Source organism: Gavia stellata, chromosome 8, assembly GCF_030936135.1.
Source record: "Gavia stellata isolate bGavSte3 chromosome 8, bGavSte3.hap2, whole genome shotgun sequence".
NCBI classification, from domain to species: Eukaryota; Metazoa; Chordata; class Aves; order Gaviiformes; family Gaviidae; genus Gavia; species Gavia stellata.
Genome location: NC_082601.1, coordinates 252,243 through 270,104, shown reverse-complemented (window position 1 = coordinate 270,104; position 17,862 = coordinate 252,243). Strand labels below are relative to the sequence as shown.

At 37.3% G+C, this 17,862-nt stretch overlaps 1 protein-coding gene across 1 annotated transcript in view; it reads right to left on the bottom strand.

Annotated features, from left to right (window-relative positions):
- Positions 1–13,890, bottom strand: part of BAZ2B (bromodomain adjacent to zinc finger domain 2B) — a 79,674-nt gene extending 65,784 nt beyond the window's left edge. Inside the window, exons 1-3 of the mRNA XM_059820332.1 lie at positions 13,742–13,890; positions 2,482–2,654; positions 714–907 (exon numbers count right to left, since the gene is read on the bottom strand). Coding sequence (XP_059676315.1) covers positions 714–907; positions 2,482–2,654; positions 13,742–13,890 — 516 coding nt within the window. The remainder of the gene's footprint in view (positions 1–713; positions 908–2,481; positions 2,655–13,741) is intronic.
- Between the last annotated feature and the right edge of the window lie 3,972 nt (positions 13,891–17,862).

Sequence of the window (17,862 nt, the reverse complement as noted above, 5' to 3'; positions counted from 1 at the left end):
AGTGTCCCATTTCCTGTGTTTTGACTAAGTAGTTTCTATTCCAAGAGTAGCAAAGTTCTTAAGGAGTGCTTGGGTCAGTATATAAGGATGTTTACTAACTCACTGAGACTACTCATGTCTTTCATATTAGATGGCTGTTAAGTGTTTTGCTGAATCGCAGCCATTAATAACACTTCTTTCTTCTGATAAACAGGAAATTACTCCCAGAAAAACATTTTTTTTTAATGTCTAAAAATTTCATTTTGCATCTGAAATTTTTTAAAGCTAGACAAAACATAATTATATAAACATCTGTAATTTATAATAGGTTGTGATTTATACCTATAATACAAATATTTATACTCTAATATAATAACACCAAATATTGGTGTTTAAAATAATATAATTCGTTATTATAATTATATAAATTAAATAAAAATATATTATCACATACAGCTATTAACTAGTGGAATTAGTGCTAATCGTAGCTTTTGGTTCATAAACATGTCAAAAAACAAACAAATAAAATAAAAATTTAAAAGCACCATAAAAAACTCCCAACACAAAAAAACTCAAAGGCAAGGGTACAGATCTTGTTCTAATAAATAATAAGAAGAAAAACCAAAACATTTTGTACTGGGAGAGAACACTTAAAAATGCTGCTGTGGGTACAATCAAAACACTTACCATGTCAATTTTCTGTCTGAATCTTAAGATTTTTCATGTATATTTACCTTGTCTTTGATTTTGTCAGCTCTGGTGTCCAAAAGCTGAACTTTGCTTTGCTCCTGGTTGTATTTGTGGCCTCCTGCTCCTGAGGTTATAGCTTTCACTTGTCCTGCAGATGTTGTAACGCTAGTGGATAGTACAGATGTGCTGATACCAGATACTGCAGGGGTACTGTTCCCATTCAGTGATCCATTTATACCTTAAGATGACAGATTTACAAAGTGACACTTAAAAAAATCTGAAGTAGCAGATACTTTCTTTGAGCTGTTCCAGTCACACTAACCTAGCTTCCATAAACACCTAACAAGATACTAGACTACTCACAGGTCACTCCCAACATACACTAAGAATTTGTCATCCAAGAGTTACTTTGATTTCCTCATAGAATTATTTTAATTTAAACATGCAAAGCACCCGTGATTTAAAGGGCAAAACACATTTAACGCTGTAAGGAGGGGGAAAAAAAAAAAATCTGAAATTATCCACTTTTAAGCCCAAACGATCCTGAAGTTTAGTCCACAGCAGAAAAATAAGATTTTGAAAAAAGACGACACAAAAATACACATTCCAGTAAATAACTCACAGAATAATTTGTTTACATTTTTGAAGCATTAATCAGCTCCAAAGGAAACCACATGAGGCCCAAGATATTTTATGTGGCTGGCAACATGTAAAATGAGGTGGGGGGGAAGTTGTGGGAATGCTATTTGAAATAACATCCACATTCAAGCTTGCTTACTTATCTGGCAAAGACGGCTGCTGTTTTCTAAGAGAATACCCCTAACCACACAAACTTGCTACTCTGCAATCCCAGGACTATTATCAGATTGATTCTGAAACACACATCAGGTCCTAAAACCTACCAAAACTACACAAAAAAATAAAGCTTTGTACATCACAGAATCACAGAACAGAATACCCTGAGTTGCAAGAGATCCACAAGGATCAAGTCCAACTCCTGACTCCACACAGGACAACTTAAACCATAGATCTAGGAGCGTTACCCAAACGCATCTTGAACGCAGACAAGCTTGGGGCCATGACCACTTCCCTGGTGAGCTTGCTCACCCTCTTATTGAACAACATCTTCCTAATATCCAATATGAACTTCCCCTGATGCAGCTTTAAGCCATGCCCTCGCGTCCTGTCACCGGACGCCAGAGAGAAGAGACCAGCACCTCCCTCTCATGAGGAAGCCAAACAGCAACGAGGTCACCCCTCAGCCTCCTCTCCCCTAAGCTGAACAAACCTAGTATCAAACATCAAACAAACGAATCTCACATCTTCAAAAGGTGTGTAATTGCCACTACATAAAATACTAGTTTGAAACGCAAGAAAATGTTCTAATGTCATTGGGCTATTTTCATTGAGATCCTGTAGCCGTAGCCATCCCTCCCCTTCCTTATCCCCCACCCCCCACCTCCCAAAAAACCCCAACTTCCCGATGCCTGCTCCTTATACGCAGAGGAACAGTATTCACTATAGAAGTACAACGCCTCCTAAATCAAACCACAAACTTTAAAAGAAAACTTTTCCCCACTACTCGGTCCCAGACAAACTATCTAAGGAAAACAAGGGGGGAAAATATTAGTAGAAAGAGTATTTAGTTATTGAAAGCCCATACTTGTATGTCTCATGCTTAGGTAACAAAATCAATTTTTATAGAACTGTTTAGGAATAGGAAGAACGATGAGAGGTAAAGGTCAAATTCCACATCTCTCTGCACGTGCAGAAGTTCAGTACGATTATTCCCTCTACAACTTTAGCCATTACCTTTTTCTGTACTGCTCCGACTATTTTTTCCTGCAGCTCTTGAGTGGAATGAAGCAGAATCGTGATTCTGTGCAGGAGGTGCAAACAGTGGTGGAATTCCCAAGAGCGGTGGGAAAAAAGCTGCCCCGGGACGAGAGTGCGTGTCCGCTGTTCGCCACCATTCTGCACCACAAAGGAAATAAAACACAAACTTCAGTTGTTCTAATAATATATTTAAGTATTTCTGTAAGAATGTTTCTGTGCATAATCTAAAGCAGATTTACAAGATCTGGGAGTCAGGAGAAAACACGACACTCAGGAACTTCTTAAATGACATCTCCTGCAGCAATTCCGCTCTTACGTCATTAAAGACATTCTGGTAAAGATTTCAATGCAGTTGTTTTTACTTTTTAAATCTATACAACAAGGCAAACTTTTTCGTTGCATATACAGGTGATGAAAGCAGTAAGAATCAATACTACCACAAGCACCTCCACAAGCATGTAAGAACAAATTATTTACAACTATTCTATTTAGTTCTATTTAGCAGCGTATAGCTCATATGAAAATTTACAAGCAGTTATGACAACTATACCTAAAAATATAGCAAATATTTAGTAGTAAATAAAAACATTTGTTTTCCTTTAACTAGATACTTTTGCTTCCAGTTTAAATTTTTAATTTACAGAAGTCTTGCCAGTGTTCTGTACCATTTAAAGCTTCTTTCTCATAATTTGTTAGTGTCCAGAACAACATTCTGACCTGACTTTTGACACTAGTACAGCTATACTACAACGATGCATTTCCCATTAGGAGTGCATACAATGGCCATATTGCAAACTCTCGTAACCGTCATGTACCTAACTGTCACCGTTTCTAGCCAAATCAGGCCACCACTGTAATTTGACTCAAGGATAGAACCAGCCAATGCAAGGACAAGGTCACACTCTATCGTCTCTGAAAGGTCAGGCAGATTAGGAGAGGTCTCCAACAACTGGAGGAAGGCCAATGTTGCACCCATCTTCAAAAAAGACCAAGACGACAATCAGAGGAACTACAAAACGGTCAGTTATGCTAGTCCCCTGGAAACAACGGAGTGAGCCCTCTGCAGGAACTATGTAGGAACACGTTCCTGGGCACATGCAGAATGCCTTCTGTGATAAAATTACTGGGTTTAGGGACAAGAGGAGAACAGTTCATGTCATTAACCTCTAATTAAGCATGGCTTTTGATATTGTCTCCCACAAGAACTCCTTAATCCAAATTAGGACATTATGGTCTGGATGGAGTGACAACTAGATGGGTAAAAAACCAGTGGGATGCTCAGAAGATAGTAGTTAATGGGCCCTACTCTACCCGGATACCTGTGACAAGGGGAGTACTGCAGGGTTTTATCCAGGGATCTGTCCTGTTTAACATCTTTATCAATGACCCAGAGCAGGAAATGGGGTGCGTTCTCATCAAGTTTGTGGAAGACACCAAACTGGGGGAACAAGTGAATCCACTTGAGGAAAGGGCTGGCCATCCAGGGGGACCTAGACAGGCTGAAGGAATGGATTGGCAAGAACCTTATGAAACTCAACAAGAACTGCACATGGGAAGGAATAACCCCTTGGAACAATACAGGCTGGAGACTGACTGGCTGGGGAGAAAAGCTCTGCAGAAAAGACTCTACAGGTTTCAGCGGACACCAAGCCATACATTAACCAGCAGTGTGCCCTGGCAGCAAAGGTCAGCAGCAGGCTGGGCTGCATGAGCAGGAACACTGCCAGTAGACCAGGGGAAGTAAATATCCCTCTTAACTCAGTACTCTTCAGACTGCATTTAGAACACTGCGTACTGTTTCGGGTCCCAAAACCAAGGAGGACACCGACTTCAAAGCTGACCTTGCTTTGATTATGAGGCTGGACTAGATGACCTCCTGAAGTCCTTTCCAAGCTTAATTTTTCCAATTATCTATGTCTACAGATATGCAGACACCCAAGGTTTAATTAACCTATGGGATCACCAGCACAGTGGTATCACTTGTTACAGCCTAACCGGATTGACCTCCTCTTTGATGTGTTTTACTGAACTACAAAAACTTATCCTACACATGTCGGAGGGAATCTCATTCATGTATGTAAAAAGTCTCTCACTGCAAGGAGTGCCCCACCTGAACAATTTGCCCCTTTGCCCTACAGAAATAGCACCATTTGAGTTTTTAGTAAACACAATTCTTGAAGAGGGGCAGAAAATAACCCCCCTCTACTCTGTAGGCACTATTTGTTGGAGATGGGCAGTGGAGAGAATTATCCTGCTGCTAGATGACAAATGACAGTAGAGGTGGACTACAGTGAGTATGTTCCAAGATTTGTCTTCTACAGTGGCTGTCACGTGTTTGTTGAACAGATCATTTCAGTAAATTTTACACTGTTCTTCAGACCTCCTGCCAGAAGCACTGAAATTTTTACATGCAGCAATGAAAATGTCAACAGGTCCAGTCACAGTGCTTGTTTAAAACTTTCCAGAGCAGGTACTGATCCAATTCAATACCCTCTAGCAACCATTTTTTATTGCATGTTCTCATGAAGAAACAAATGCATTACCGAAGAACTGTTCCACCCTCAAGCATTGTCTTCAGTCATGCCACTGTAATAAAACTTACACATTTCAGGATGTAAACAATGAGTACATCCCACCATTATCATGAAAATCAGACTGGGATGATTAAAAGTTGATTAGTTTTTTTCTTATTAGAAAGCCATTATCCCATTGCCAGGCTTGCACCTTAAAAATGAATATATCAAAAATTTCATGGCTTCATCCCTCTGCAAAACTGGAATGAACGGACTAACGGAACATGCAAGATATTCTTCACCTCTCCAAGAAAATCATCAGAACAAGCAACACACATTGAGCAATTCTACCTGTAGAAATGAATGGAACAAAAGGTGACTCAAACCAGCAAAAGAACCACTAGAAATCCTACAGGAAAGCCTCATCGAGCAACAGTTAAGCTCTATTGTGCCACCTTCGTATTTCTTGTTGGAGGAACGTCCATTTAAAAAAAAAAAAAAAAAAAAACCAAAAACACCCAAACAAAATAAAATCATCAGGGAATTTGCTGCACAAAACTTCAAGATGATTGCAAGTCTTCACTTTAGGAAGGTACTCTTAATATCTTTCACATTTTGTTTAATTTTAGGTACTCTACAGTATTATTCCAATTTCTTTAGTTTGCTTTCACAGTAAACTTGCTCTGACCAAGTTAACTGAAAAGCTCTAGAAACAACAAATGCTTTACAACAAATGTCTCTTCCCTTTTTTCTGATATCATCTATTCTTTGATAGAAAAGCACCATTCAAACGTTCCACAGCTGTTACCTTCACATTTACAGCTTCAACTATGGTGACACCATTCATTGTATCATCTATCACTCAGAAATAACTAAAAAAAAGCATGTTTGGCAACAGTTTACTTCATCTGAAGTCTAGTATCATCCCTATGTAATACAAGACCTTCTACAGAGGGCTTCTTTTTGCCGACTCTTGCATGGACCATTTAAAAGGTATAATTTCCCATACATTCCGTCTGTGATATCATTATGAGGGCATATACTGTCATACTTCATGCTAGGTCATTCCTTACTGTGTGAGTAATCTTACCTGATGTCTAGCAAGTGATTAAGAGCAGTTCTCAATGAGAAAAATAAGCCAAATGAGGCAAAAGGGACAATGCTTACATGAATTCCAAGACTGTACACATCTTCTAAGCTCAACTCCATTTTTTAATTTAGAAAGACATGAAGGAAGAAAAGACAGGCTATGAGTAGTGTCAATGTTTAAGCAGAAAGCAGAGCTGGAGGATATTTTTTCCAATAAAGACTTGTCTGAGATGGAAGGGATGTCTGGCATTCTGAAAGCAGGAAAACTGAATTAGAGAATCTTGACAATATTACACACAAATTAGTTTCTTGTAAGCTGTAAGAATCCCTGAATTTATCTAATTTTTTTTTTTTAAAGAATTGTTTCTGCTTCTTACCTCTACAAGAACTCAGCCAAATTAACAATAACTACGTCAGGCAAATAATTGCTAAGGAATGCCAATGGGGTATCTTTCTTTTAAAACCCTTCAAACAATTTGGAACTTCCAGTTGTAGAGTGGGCAATGAGCTGCACCATTTGTCTACAATCTATCGCATTGTTTCTGACTGTACTCTAATTTTCAGGACATACAGCGTGCTTTATGTGTTTAATCAACAGGTACAACTGCCCCAGTTTCAACTGGTGCCCCTGGTTTTAACTTCAGTACGCATAATGCCATCTGTAAGATTGGGAGGTTGGCTGGCAGTATGAAGATAAGACATGATGGGTTGGAAGGAAAAAAACAACAGGGCTAGACAAAGTAGACTGTAAAAATTATGGATCAAATGTAAGCATAGATGGAGTTGTGCATACCTTAAACAATAAGGACAGCGAATCTAATGCAGAAAGGAAAAGAAACTAAAAGGAAAATGAAAAGGGGAGGTGAGCAGGAAGAAGTAAAAAGAAAGTTTTATTTGAGCTGCTACACACCTGGAAGGATGGGGAAGGGCAGCGGAGAAGAGAGCAGGCACAGTACAGTAGTCAGCACGTGTTTAAATGTTAGGACAAGGCAAGAATTTATAACAACATAGATGAGAGACAAAAACAAAGGGATGACCAGAAATTTTGTAATGCTGGTAAAGGAAATTTTATAGGACATTCAGAGCTGAACTTAAACTTTTGAGATAGCCTGAACAAGAGGATGCAGGAAAAATCAGGGAACTCTAAGACTGCAGAAGCATACGTAATCAGAAGAACAGAATGGTTGCTAACGGAGAGGAAATGCAGGAAAAGATCAATATCAAAGAACAGAAAGTTCATTTGTGCCATGTTTTAATACAAAGAGCAGCGCACCAAAAAAGACCGCATCAGAAAGACAAAGCATTCCCTGTTTTCCAAGAGACTCACTTTTCCACCCAAGGCCTCTGCAAACTGACCACACTTTTCGGGGACTTTGTACACAGAAAACATTACTTGACCTTGTTTGTTAATTCTATTCCTCCTCCTATATTTTTTTCAATGCTATTATTGTGTTAGTGTATATAATGGATAATATTGGAATGATCCCCTGACTGCAATATCTCATCATGTTAGCGGTTACAAACACAGGGGCATTCACTAGGATTTTTCATTTCTTAGATACTACAAGGCAACATAATGGCAATATTACATACACTGTGCAGGGAAATACCTCTTACTGATTTCAAATTTCTGGTTGAGGCACTTTTCTTTTTTTTTCCCTCCCCCCTCCTCCAAAACAAGAATAGATTTGCACTTACTTTCACTGACGCTAACTATAGCAGCTGATGTGTAGAGTGATTATTTCTTTATACTTTCAGCCTGAGTTTAAAAGCATTGTATTTCAGTTCTATGTTTGCTGAACTTAGTTCAAATGTCTTTAACTTCAGTTAGTAAATTATCACATTAAAAAAAAAAAAGGCAACCCAAACCTCGTTTCTGTACCTTCTTCCACAACTGATGTCCATACGCAACTAATAATACTAAATGTAAGTTACTGTCTGCTACACAGTTCAATTAGGAAACATCACAATATTCTTACTGTGTTTTTTTCTTAAAAAAACCCAGTAACACCACTTGCTTCTCGCTCACAGAGCACAGTGGTGATTCTTAATGATGCTGATGAGCAGCAATGCATTGCAATGTTTCGTAATACTTTGAAGATAGGTCAAATTAAAACATCCTTTGAGCTTGTTATCAACTTTCATCATCATACAAAAAAAGAGCAGGTGACTTTATACTATATCACACATTATTATGGCCTTTAAAAAAATACATTGTGTGCTACCTAAGCCATTATCTAATGCATCCAGAAAACAGAAGCCATCAATTTTTAAATATGCCTTTAAAAACACAGAAGAAATAAAACATACAGGAAAAATGGAAGCAAAGTCTTGTAACAATAAACTGAACTGCAATGACATTTTTCCTCTTTCTTATTTGATGAAAACATTAACAGTCTGTCCAGCACATAATTCTAGTATATCCTTTATTTTCCTACTTTAGTGTTTGCTCTTAAAATTACTAACTTACTACAGACACGCTCTGCATAGCAAAATTTCATATTAAACTGCACTCCTTAACATTCTTGACTTACTTCAAATAGGTTAAATATTTTTGAGCACAGCTTTTGAAATTCTACTAACCACTACACAGATAAATGATTGAAAGCATTACTCCAAAGGGCAACATACATTTCAACAATGCTGGTCTCTTAGTAACAAGGAATGATAACTGTGAATGCCTTTGTTAATATTAATGAACTTCATGGTGCAATATAAGGTTTTCAGAAGAGCTAAAAAGGAATAAATACTTAAATAATGCCTTACAACACAAAGCATCAATGCACCAAACAGCAGAAATACAAAAATGATGTGGTATTTCTAACAATGCTAAGGACATTCCAACGTACACAGCAAATCTAGAGAACTGCTTAGGGTGACAGAAATTGCTGTGTATTTTCCTCCTTGCTGTGTGGTTCTTTAATCATTACAGCGCTAGCAAAGTTTGCCTTCTACATGCCTCCCAACACCAGTAAGTCTTCCAAACTCCTTGTATGCGTGATTCCAAACTGCTTGTATGTGTGATTTCATAGTACTGGTGAATGTCCCTCAGTGTAAAAAGCTGGAATGCATGGAAAAGGCTGGAAATGGTTTATATATACAGAAGTAACAATCATCCACTTGTATCGTTGGTTTAAAAAACAAAAACCCTCATCTGTATAAAGAAATGTCAAAAACAGCTGTTAATTTAAATGAAGAGCAAAGCACTGGCTATCTCATTAAAGTACTTCAAAAAACCCCCCAAAAATACCATTTTAATAAACTCTGAATATGCTCTCACGGAAGCAAGTACACAGGTAACAAATGTGAATGCAACTGCAAGGACTCCATCTTTAACTTCCCTTCATAAATCATGGGTTAAACGAAGCTAGTCTTAGACTAAGTTTCTAAAAGGAGGAAATTTTCAAAAGGGATTGACAAAACTGCACTCTACTGAGAAAGCTGATAGGTAATTTAGGCACAACCACTGCAGATGATGAAATTTGAGGAGTAAGAATACGAGGAACATACACAGAGCACTGACCTACTAAACCGTATTTTAAAAAGTATCAGTCACATGGCAACTCTCAACGAGGCTTGCTTTAATGTAAGAACTACTAGGTGCTTGATGTGGGTTTAAATTAAATTATTTAGGTGCTCGAATACAATGGTTTCCTTTCATTTCTAACATCCAAAAAGCAATGCACTGAAACTGTTTTTTCTTTCAGTGTTGTTTCTAAGTCCTTTCCTTACATATAAAGGTAAAATTCCATGTCCAAACAATACTCAAAATTGTTCATTCATCTCTGTGGTCCTTATAGCAAATGCTAGATGAGACGGAATTTTAAAACGTGGAAGTACTTGAGTTATGCCTATTAAAGTACTTTCTTCCCCCACTACTTTTTTCCTTCATATTTTAGCTTTTATGTTCTTCAATAACCTTGAAAAATAGATTTTTTTTAATTATTTTTAAAAAACCCAAGCATCTGGCATATTATTCTCATAGTATTGTCCCTAAAAGCAGAGTTTAGCCAGTGCCTGGGCCCCACTGCACTGTGCAGTCCGAACACTGAGAAAGAAATCAGCTTCTGGCCTATAAAGGTAATAATATGAAGCCGGAAGTCTAAACGAGGCAAGTATCATTTTAAAGTATTACTGATAATAATGAAATTAGAGACTGCTTCTTAATGATATGTATCTAAGACACTAAAATTAACATGTACTGACCATCTTAACATTGATTTCCAAAAACTGAGAACTTGCGATGCAGACTGAATAACACTGTGGGTACTGTTAGTATCAGAACCGGCAAATGTGCTCTAGTACTGTTCACATCCTTGTACTTAATATCTAAGCACCTGCATCACTTTAACTATTACCATCACATTCTCCCACAACATTTGAAATTGTTGTACATTCCACAAACTGTAAATCACCACTTTGTTTTTACATATGCATTTCAATTTTGCTATTGTCACTTAGCATTCAGAATCCTTAAAACCGCCAGAAGCCAATAAATACCTACAAGCCTCAAATGAAAATTTTTACAAAACCAAGGACTATAAAAAACACTTACCACAGAAGAAATTTGTTTATACAGTTTTATATTTTAGGGACTAAACCTGATCTTTCTCAACGTTTATTTCAGGAGTCACAATGTCATTTTTATATAAAGACTGAGACACAAAAAATAGCTGGTGTTAAAAATAAACAACTTTGTTACTACAAATCGGAAGATCAAGTGGAAAATTACAGACTTTTCCAATTAAAACAACCCTGTGACTTTGTGCATTTATGTGCACAACTTTAAAATTCTTCTGGGTCTCATTTAAGGAGAAATAGTGGACTCCAAAAAGATTTTTACTTTGACAGAAGCAGATTCTGGTTTGGAAAAAAGTTGGGGGGGGGTGGGGGTGGGGGGGTGGCGTTTGTTTTTTTCATTTTTCATTTTATAAAGAGTTAATGAACTTCCTTTTTTTAAAAATTAAAAATAAAGAACCTTCAGGTCTGATAAATATCAAAACAATAAGACTCGACTGTTCAGCTTTGAACAGTTTCACACACTAGTATTGCTGCCCTTCATAAAGACAAAACACTGAATTATGGTATCATTTACTCATGTGAGAAAAGGCTGTTGATTTGTATTCTTCCAAAGTTGCTAACATTCTCATGAGGATGAATTTAAACCTCTTTCCAGGGTCAATTTTCTTTTCCAATGCGCCTTCTTATTTTCAGCAATGGGTGAATAAGAAGAAAGCAAGTGAAGTAGCTGTTTACTTGATTGGAATGCTTCAATTATTCAGGAACTAGTGCTGTATTAACCAATTAAACTAACAGTATGTGATATATTCCATAATGGTTTCACACAGGTGCTTTGTCTATTTGACCTGGAAATATGCCAAAATAATTTATTTGTAGTGTAATCTCCCTGGCAAAGCATAAAGGCTCCAGTCCTAACTCACCATGCATCGTGGGGACCTGACAGGGTATGCAATCAAGTTTATTGCAGAGACTACTTAATAGACTATTGATTGCTGCAAAGAAAATAAATAGATGAGTAGGAATAAAAAGAATCTCTCTAATCTACTGCATAGATTAAGATGCCTTTACCTTCACTTAGTAAGAATAATTGTTCATTCTTAAACAATTATTTTATTAGATGCTAGAGAAATGCATTTTTAAATGCAAAGATAATTACCAGATTGAGACTGACAGACATTGTCATCTTTTTTTTTTTTTTTTTAAAAGTATCACAGAAGTGAGTAACATCTCAGTTTAGGAACAGGCTAGGATACTAGTCTATCTTGACTACAGAATATCTTGTAAATTCAAGAAAGTTTTGACTCAATGAAATTGCTGTTCCAGCCATAGATCATTCATGGGAAAACAGTGTTCGGCTGGTTGACAGCATAAACACTTCCGTGAAGTTTCTCTAGGACATTGTATACCTTGTCACAGTGGATGCAACAGGAACCATAGCGTACTGTGTCAGGCAGAGAAATGGATATACTCATAAACAAAACTGATGGGACAGTACTGATAGTAAACTACATTCCAGCTTGTTTTTAGGAATACAAAGTGTCCTTGAGAAAATACATACTTCCTTAAAGATCAGATGCAGCCAAGCAAAGGATGTGACCATTAAAAACAACTAAAAGGAAACAACCCGTGAGTACTGGGAATTATTATCAGACTTTATAACTATTAGCTATCAAACAGAAACTTTTTTCTTTTAAATAGAAGTTAAGAATAAAATTTTTAAAACAACTTAAGAAAATAACTACCTGGATTTTCTAATGAAGAAAGAAACTGACAGTTTAGTATCTTTATTACATTATCCATCTGCTTTAGTCTTACTGGCTACAGTAATACAGACCAAATGTATATCCTATATATATACACAACGTTACAAGAGACACAAAACTACATGCTGAAATATCTACAAAGCAAAGGCAGCAAGGAGAGGTAAATGAGTCACATAAATCCTCTGTTTGGGACTGTACCTCTATAGCCATATGTAAATGAACTCCTACTACATCCTGGCAACCACCATAGAGAACCATTTCAAATGGCATGGGCTAACAAACATAGACACAAAAGTCTTATGGAGCTGAATTTGTAGTGGGGTGCCGAAAAATAAAATGCGTTGTTATTTGTTCTGGATCAGGTTTAGTTAAGAACATTTCTGGCTGGTTTTAGAGTAATTAAAATAAATAGTTGAGACATAATTCTACGTACACAAACATTCTGGTTTCTATTTTTCTTCCCAAGGAAGCTGCAAATGAACAAACACAGGCTGTAGTAGGACACTCAGAATCTACTGGTTCTATAGTATCAGGGCAGAAGAGTTTTTCCATTTGGGGAATACCTCCTTGCTCACTCTACTGCAAGAACCAAGTTTATTCTAAAAGCAGTGGATTACCATGAATTCAGGCTGAAAAACTTCCTATTCACTATGTATCTTGTAAGAATCTGTAGTACTCAGGCTAACAAAAAGAATGTATATGATCTGTTCTCCAAAGTGAAGAAAGAAACAGCACGGAAGAGTTATTTACCATTTCTTGTTCTGCTGATGACATATGTATCATTCAGTTGAAGGATGAGTTTCATTCACAAAAATTAGATTCTTGCGTAGAGAAATCTTCCATATAAGTTTCTGATTCAAGCCAAGATGTTTCACTCTAGTAAAGACTATCTAAGGCTATGACATTTTGAAATCCACCCTTTCAATCTCAAGTTCCATTAGAAGAAACTATTCCTCCAGATATAGAAATACAGTAGGGGTTGGGCTTGAATGCTGAGAACATGAGGTATATTCAAGAAGCTGATTATTAAATCTTAATCTGAAAGTGGCACAGAGTTTGCTAGATCAATCCCTAATTTGATCCTCACTTCTGAGGCAGCTTTGCAAACTGAAAATTTCTTTCAGATTTGAAATAGGCAATTTTAAACTAATTTAATTCCTTCAATAAACAAGTACTATGTAAAATGTATTCACATAATATGAATGTCGCTTAGCAAAAAAAACCAACCCCAAACATTTTTCTTCAATGCATCTGTGCAACCTTATAATATTTGACTTGTAATAATAATTACAAGTGTTGACAAACACTAAAATAACATTGCAATACATAATTGAGTAATTTTTACCACATGTGTTGATTGTGGAACTCAGTGACGCAGCTCCAGTGGGAAGACCACCTTTCGATACGGCTGAAGCTACAGACGGTGTAGAAGATGCTGGAGTCGAAGCAGCTGCAGTAGAGGAGACCGATGATAACATTAACCGCTCTCCAGACTCCATATCTGTAAGAGAGAAGATAAATGTCAGTCTTCTATGGCAGGAGATGAAATCACAAGGGGACTACAGGAGTGTCTGTGCTGACCATGTCTCAAGATCTGCACTCGATTCTGGAGTGGTTCCTACAAGACCTTCACATGAGAGGTACGTCACACGAACGAACAGGGGAATCCAGCACAACTGCGGCAGTAAGTTTTCTAAATTAGGTAGTGCTGTTGCGAGCGACGTCACTTTTCAACTTGAATGCCAACAGCCTCACCTGGTACCACCACCCACACCCTCTGCTCAGGAGCTCCATTTCAGCCCAGGCTGGCACCTTCAGCTCCTGCCTGAGCCAGGTCATAGCTCTGCAGCCTGGTCTGTGCCCACGCCTCCTGGCTAGATCCCACGTCTTGTGTTAGAGCTTCCCTCCAGGCCTGCATCAGCTCCTGTCCTCTGCTACACCTGATGAGACTACTGAATGGACCCTGGGCCTGACAGATTCCTTTATTTTGCCTGGACCCTGTGACCAGCACAGTGTTCAGATCCTGTGGGACTGTGCCGGGGTCGGGAAAAGCACTGCCTGCATCGTCCTCGACTGCCAGCTTGTCCCTCCTCGCAGAGCAGCCCTGCTCTTCCTGCTCCCCGACAGACCCCAGCTTTAAAAAACCTGCAATGCATGCCAAAAAGTCCACACCTAGTCTCTCAATTTAGGGAAAGACCCAGCAATTATGGTGAGATAGTATAAATACAAGAACTCCTGTAAGCTGCTAGCTGGTTTTTCTGCTAAGCTTTTCAAATAAGGCATTTCTATTTGTGCTATGAATTGCCTAAATCAAAAGTTACCAGACTTATTTCACTGAACAAGCATGTGTATTTAAAAAAACAAACCCACACAGTAAAATTATTACTAAAAATACTACTTGTTGAGAAGTAGTTTCTCAAATACTTAGAAGTTGCAGCCAAACAAATTATGTCTAAGCATAGTGGTAGCAGAGTCAAAAGACCATCTGACTCAGTCCACCAGAACTGCAGTTGACGGTGAGTCAGGATCGGAGTATAAACAAGGTGGAGAAGAAGTATTTTCAGAGTCCCATTATTGTTACAAAAGCAACAAGACTAAGCACAGTTAACTCCTAACAGGGAAACTCCTGAGAAAACGGTTCCTGTCCTGGAGTCTCCTTCAGCTACAGAGGCAACACCCTTTCTCAGACCTATCGCTGGAAACGCGAGGACGCCAAGCGTAAGTCAAACAATTGCTATAAAATCTCACTCCCTAGCTAGCAGAACAAAAGATACCACTTCCCCGAAGTGAAAATCCTGCTAACAAGGGAACTATAGTATATCATATAGAACCGCCTACCCTTTACACAAACTGCAAACAACCACTCTGCAGAGAACAGCACCGAAAGACTTCATTGCTGCTATTCTTTACAGCCCAATTTATCACGCATAGTTTTCATGCATGCAGAAGAAAATTAGCTTTTTTCTGCAAATACAGAAAAATCAACTACTTACACTGCTATGGTACAAAAAAAGTATCTACTACTATATTGCATATGAGGGCTATGAACTTTTCCTTCAGAACAACAGTAGAAATTACGGAGCTATTTCCTTCAGAGAATTTATCAAGGCAAAATATTATTAAACATTTTAAATTTTTAATTCAGGACTCCTAAATACATACTTTTCTCCAATTAAACATTTTTTTATCCACAGTTAAAGAACACCTCACTGATTTTTAGTAATCTGTGACTATAATTCAGCTAAACTGCTACTCAGTGGAAGCAGGCCACTGAAAAATACTGTATATACTGTAGACTTTAAATGTTATACTATTTCCATTAAATTTTATAATTATTTCTAAGGATAATGACTACTAGAAATCCCTTTCATAAAGGATTATGATTGAAGTATGCATCTACAGATTTAAGTCTGTAGCATTCACAAACACATGCATTATTTCACGCTACAAAAAATTTACTATCTTTAGTATATAGCGAGAGATCAATAAATAGACATAAATTAATATAACGACATACTTTTTTGAGACACTACGAATGACTGAACTTAGGTGAGGCCAACAAGCAGTCCTTGTACAAAAGCCTATGGGTTTGTTGTATTTTGGTATACGTTGTTGAAGTATGGCCCCAGTGAATTTACTGTATATACGGATGGCATAAGGGAAATTAGAAACACATCATAATGGTATTATTACAGTAATGACTTGTAAAAGGGAAGGCATTTCTATGCCTTAATGCACTGCATTCAAAACTCAGGATTGAAACTTTGTATTTGACTTATGTTTCCTGAAAAAAACATCCAGAACTCTCTAATTTCTAAAAAAAATTGCTGTCACGTTGTGTGTACTAATACAGCACTAAAACAAGTCTTTACCATCTAACGTATTTTATGAATAAGCACAGTTAAGAACCAGCTATATGGAACCTGCATTTGTGTCATAAATGGGAAGATACCCGTGGTAAATCAACACTTTTCGTAATACAGAAATGTAAATTTAGCTATACTTGCAAGCTTTTAACCAATGTAAGCCATCTGTTTGAATTGGTAATACAGCATCAAGTAAGAACCGGGAGAATAGTAATAAACTGCCCTTTTAAGGCTCCCCTTCTCCCCCTGCTCATTTTGTTTCCATTTGTAGGGGTTTGGGGTTTTTTTGGGCGGCAGTTGCATTTTCAACCTTTAATTCACAGCTGCTTGTTTAAAGTCATTAATAGAAAATCGGAATATTGGTATTTCTGAGTGATTTTGAACTGAAGAAATTATATTCTTTTCCTAGAGACATACATACTTTTGCTTTCAAACTAAGTCAACCCTTAATTATGTTTAGTTAGTTTATTACTCTAACCACAGCAGATGGCTGACTCCAAAAGAGATAATCCCCGAAACAGTCATTAGTCAGGATCAGCAATAATTACACTGTAGACCTAATGCGTTCTGACTAAAAAAGTCCATACCAGTTACAGCAGATCCATATTCTTTTTAACCTCAAGTATAAATTAGACATTTGTGCCATTTTAGTGTATTTTGCCGTTCAATATATACGATGAACTTTCATGATTGCTTTTTAAACTCTGAGATTTGTATAAGAGAAATTGAGTAAGTAAAGCTGGGGGGAAAGGAAACCCTGACATTTTTTATTTTCCAGGTGTAGTGATTTGTGTCAGTTGCTCTCAATGTTTTGCCCAAAACTCCAGTTATTTTTGCAGAATTTTCCACAGTGAGTAATAATCGTGAATGTAACTGAACCCAATGAAAACAGAAAGCAACCTCGCATCAAAAAGGAACAAAGAAGGGAAGTATGTGCAGCTTTACACAAGGAAAATGTTGTCTTTTCTGCAAACAAAACAAAGGAAAAAAATTACTCATGTTTAAAAAAAGTAAGAACACTAAAAATAGGTAAAGGTTTACTAAAGTAAACAACAATCAAATAATTTTCACATTTAACAAGGTGAAATGTCTTTAAATTACCTACCAATTCCATGCTCAAAACCTTTGCTGAAACGTATACTAACATAGGAAAAAAAAATTCTTACTTATAAACTGGTATTAACAAGTAACTCTCTCCACAGGATATTATGGATATAATAGTATCCTGTCAGTGTTAGCTGGGATGCATGAACACTATAAAGAGGGTCCTGAAAAAATCTGAACAGTGGACTTACCTCCAATTTCCAGTTTAGCGTCTACGTTCCCATGTATTGCTTCATTATTTCAATGATTACCTCTAACATAGTGAAAAAGAAGTTGAAAGTGCAGGGGTAAAAATATACTTCAGTCTTCTTCAATGACCAAGTGAAATTTGTAACAACTAGTTGACAGCCAAGTGGAGAAGAGTCCCACAATACTTGGTGTTCTCTTGCCTTATGGCAAGATATTTAATCGTATTGGATCAAAATATTGCCAGTCTGTAACTATTTCTTGAGTCCGTATGGGTGCTCTAATGCTGAAGATCTTACAGCTGCTGAAGGGAAG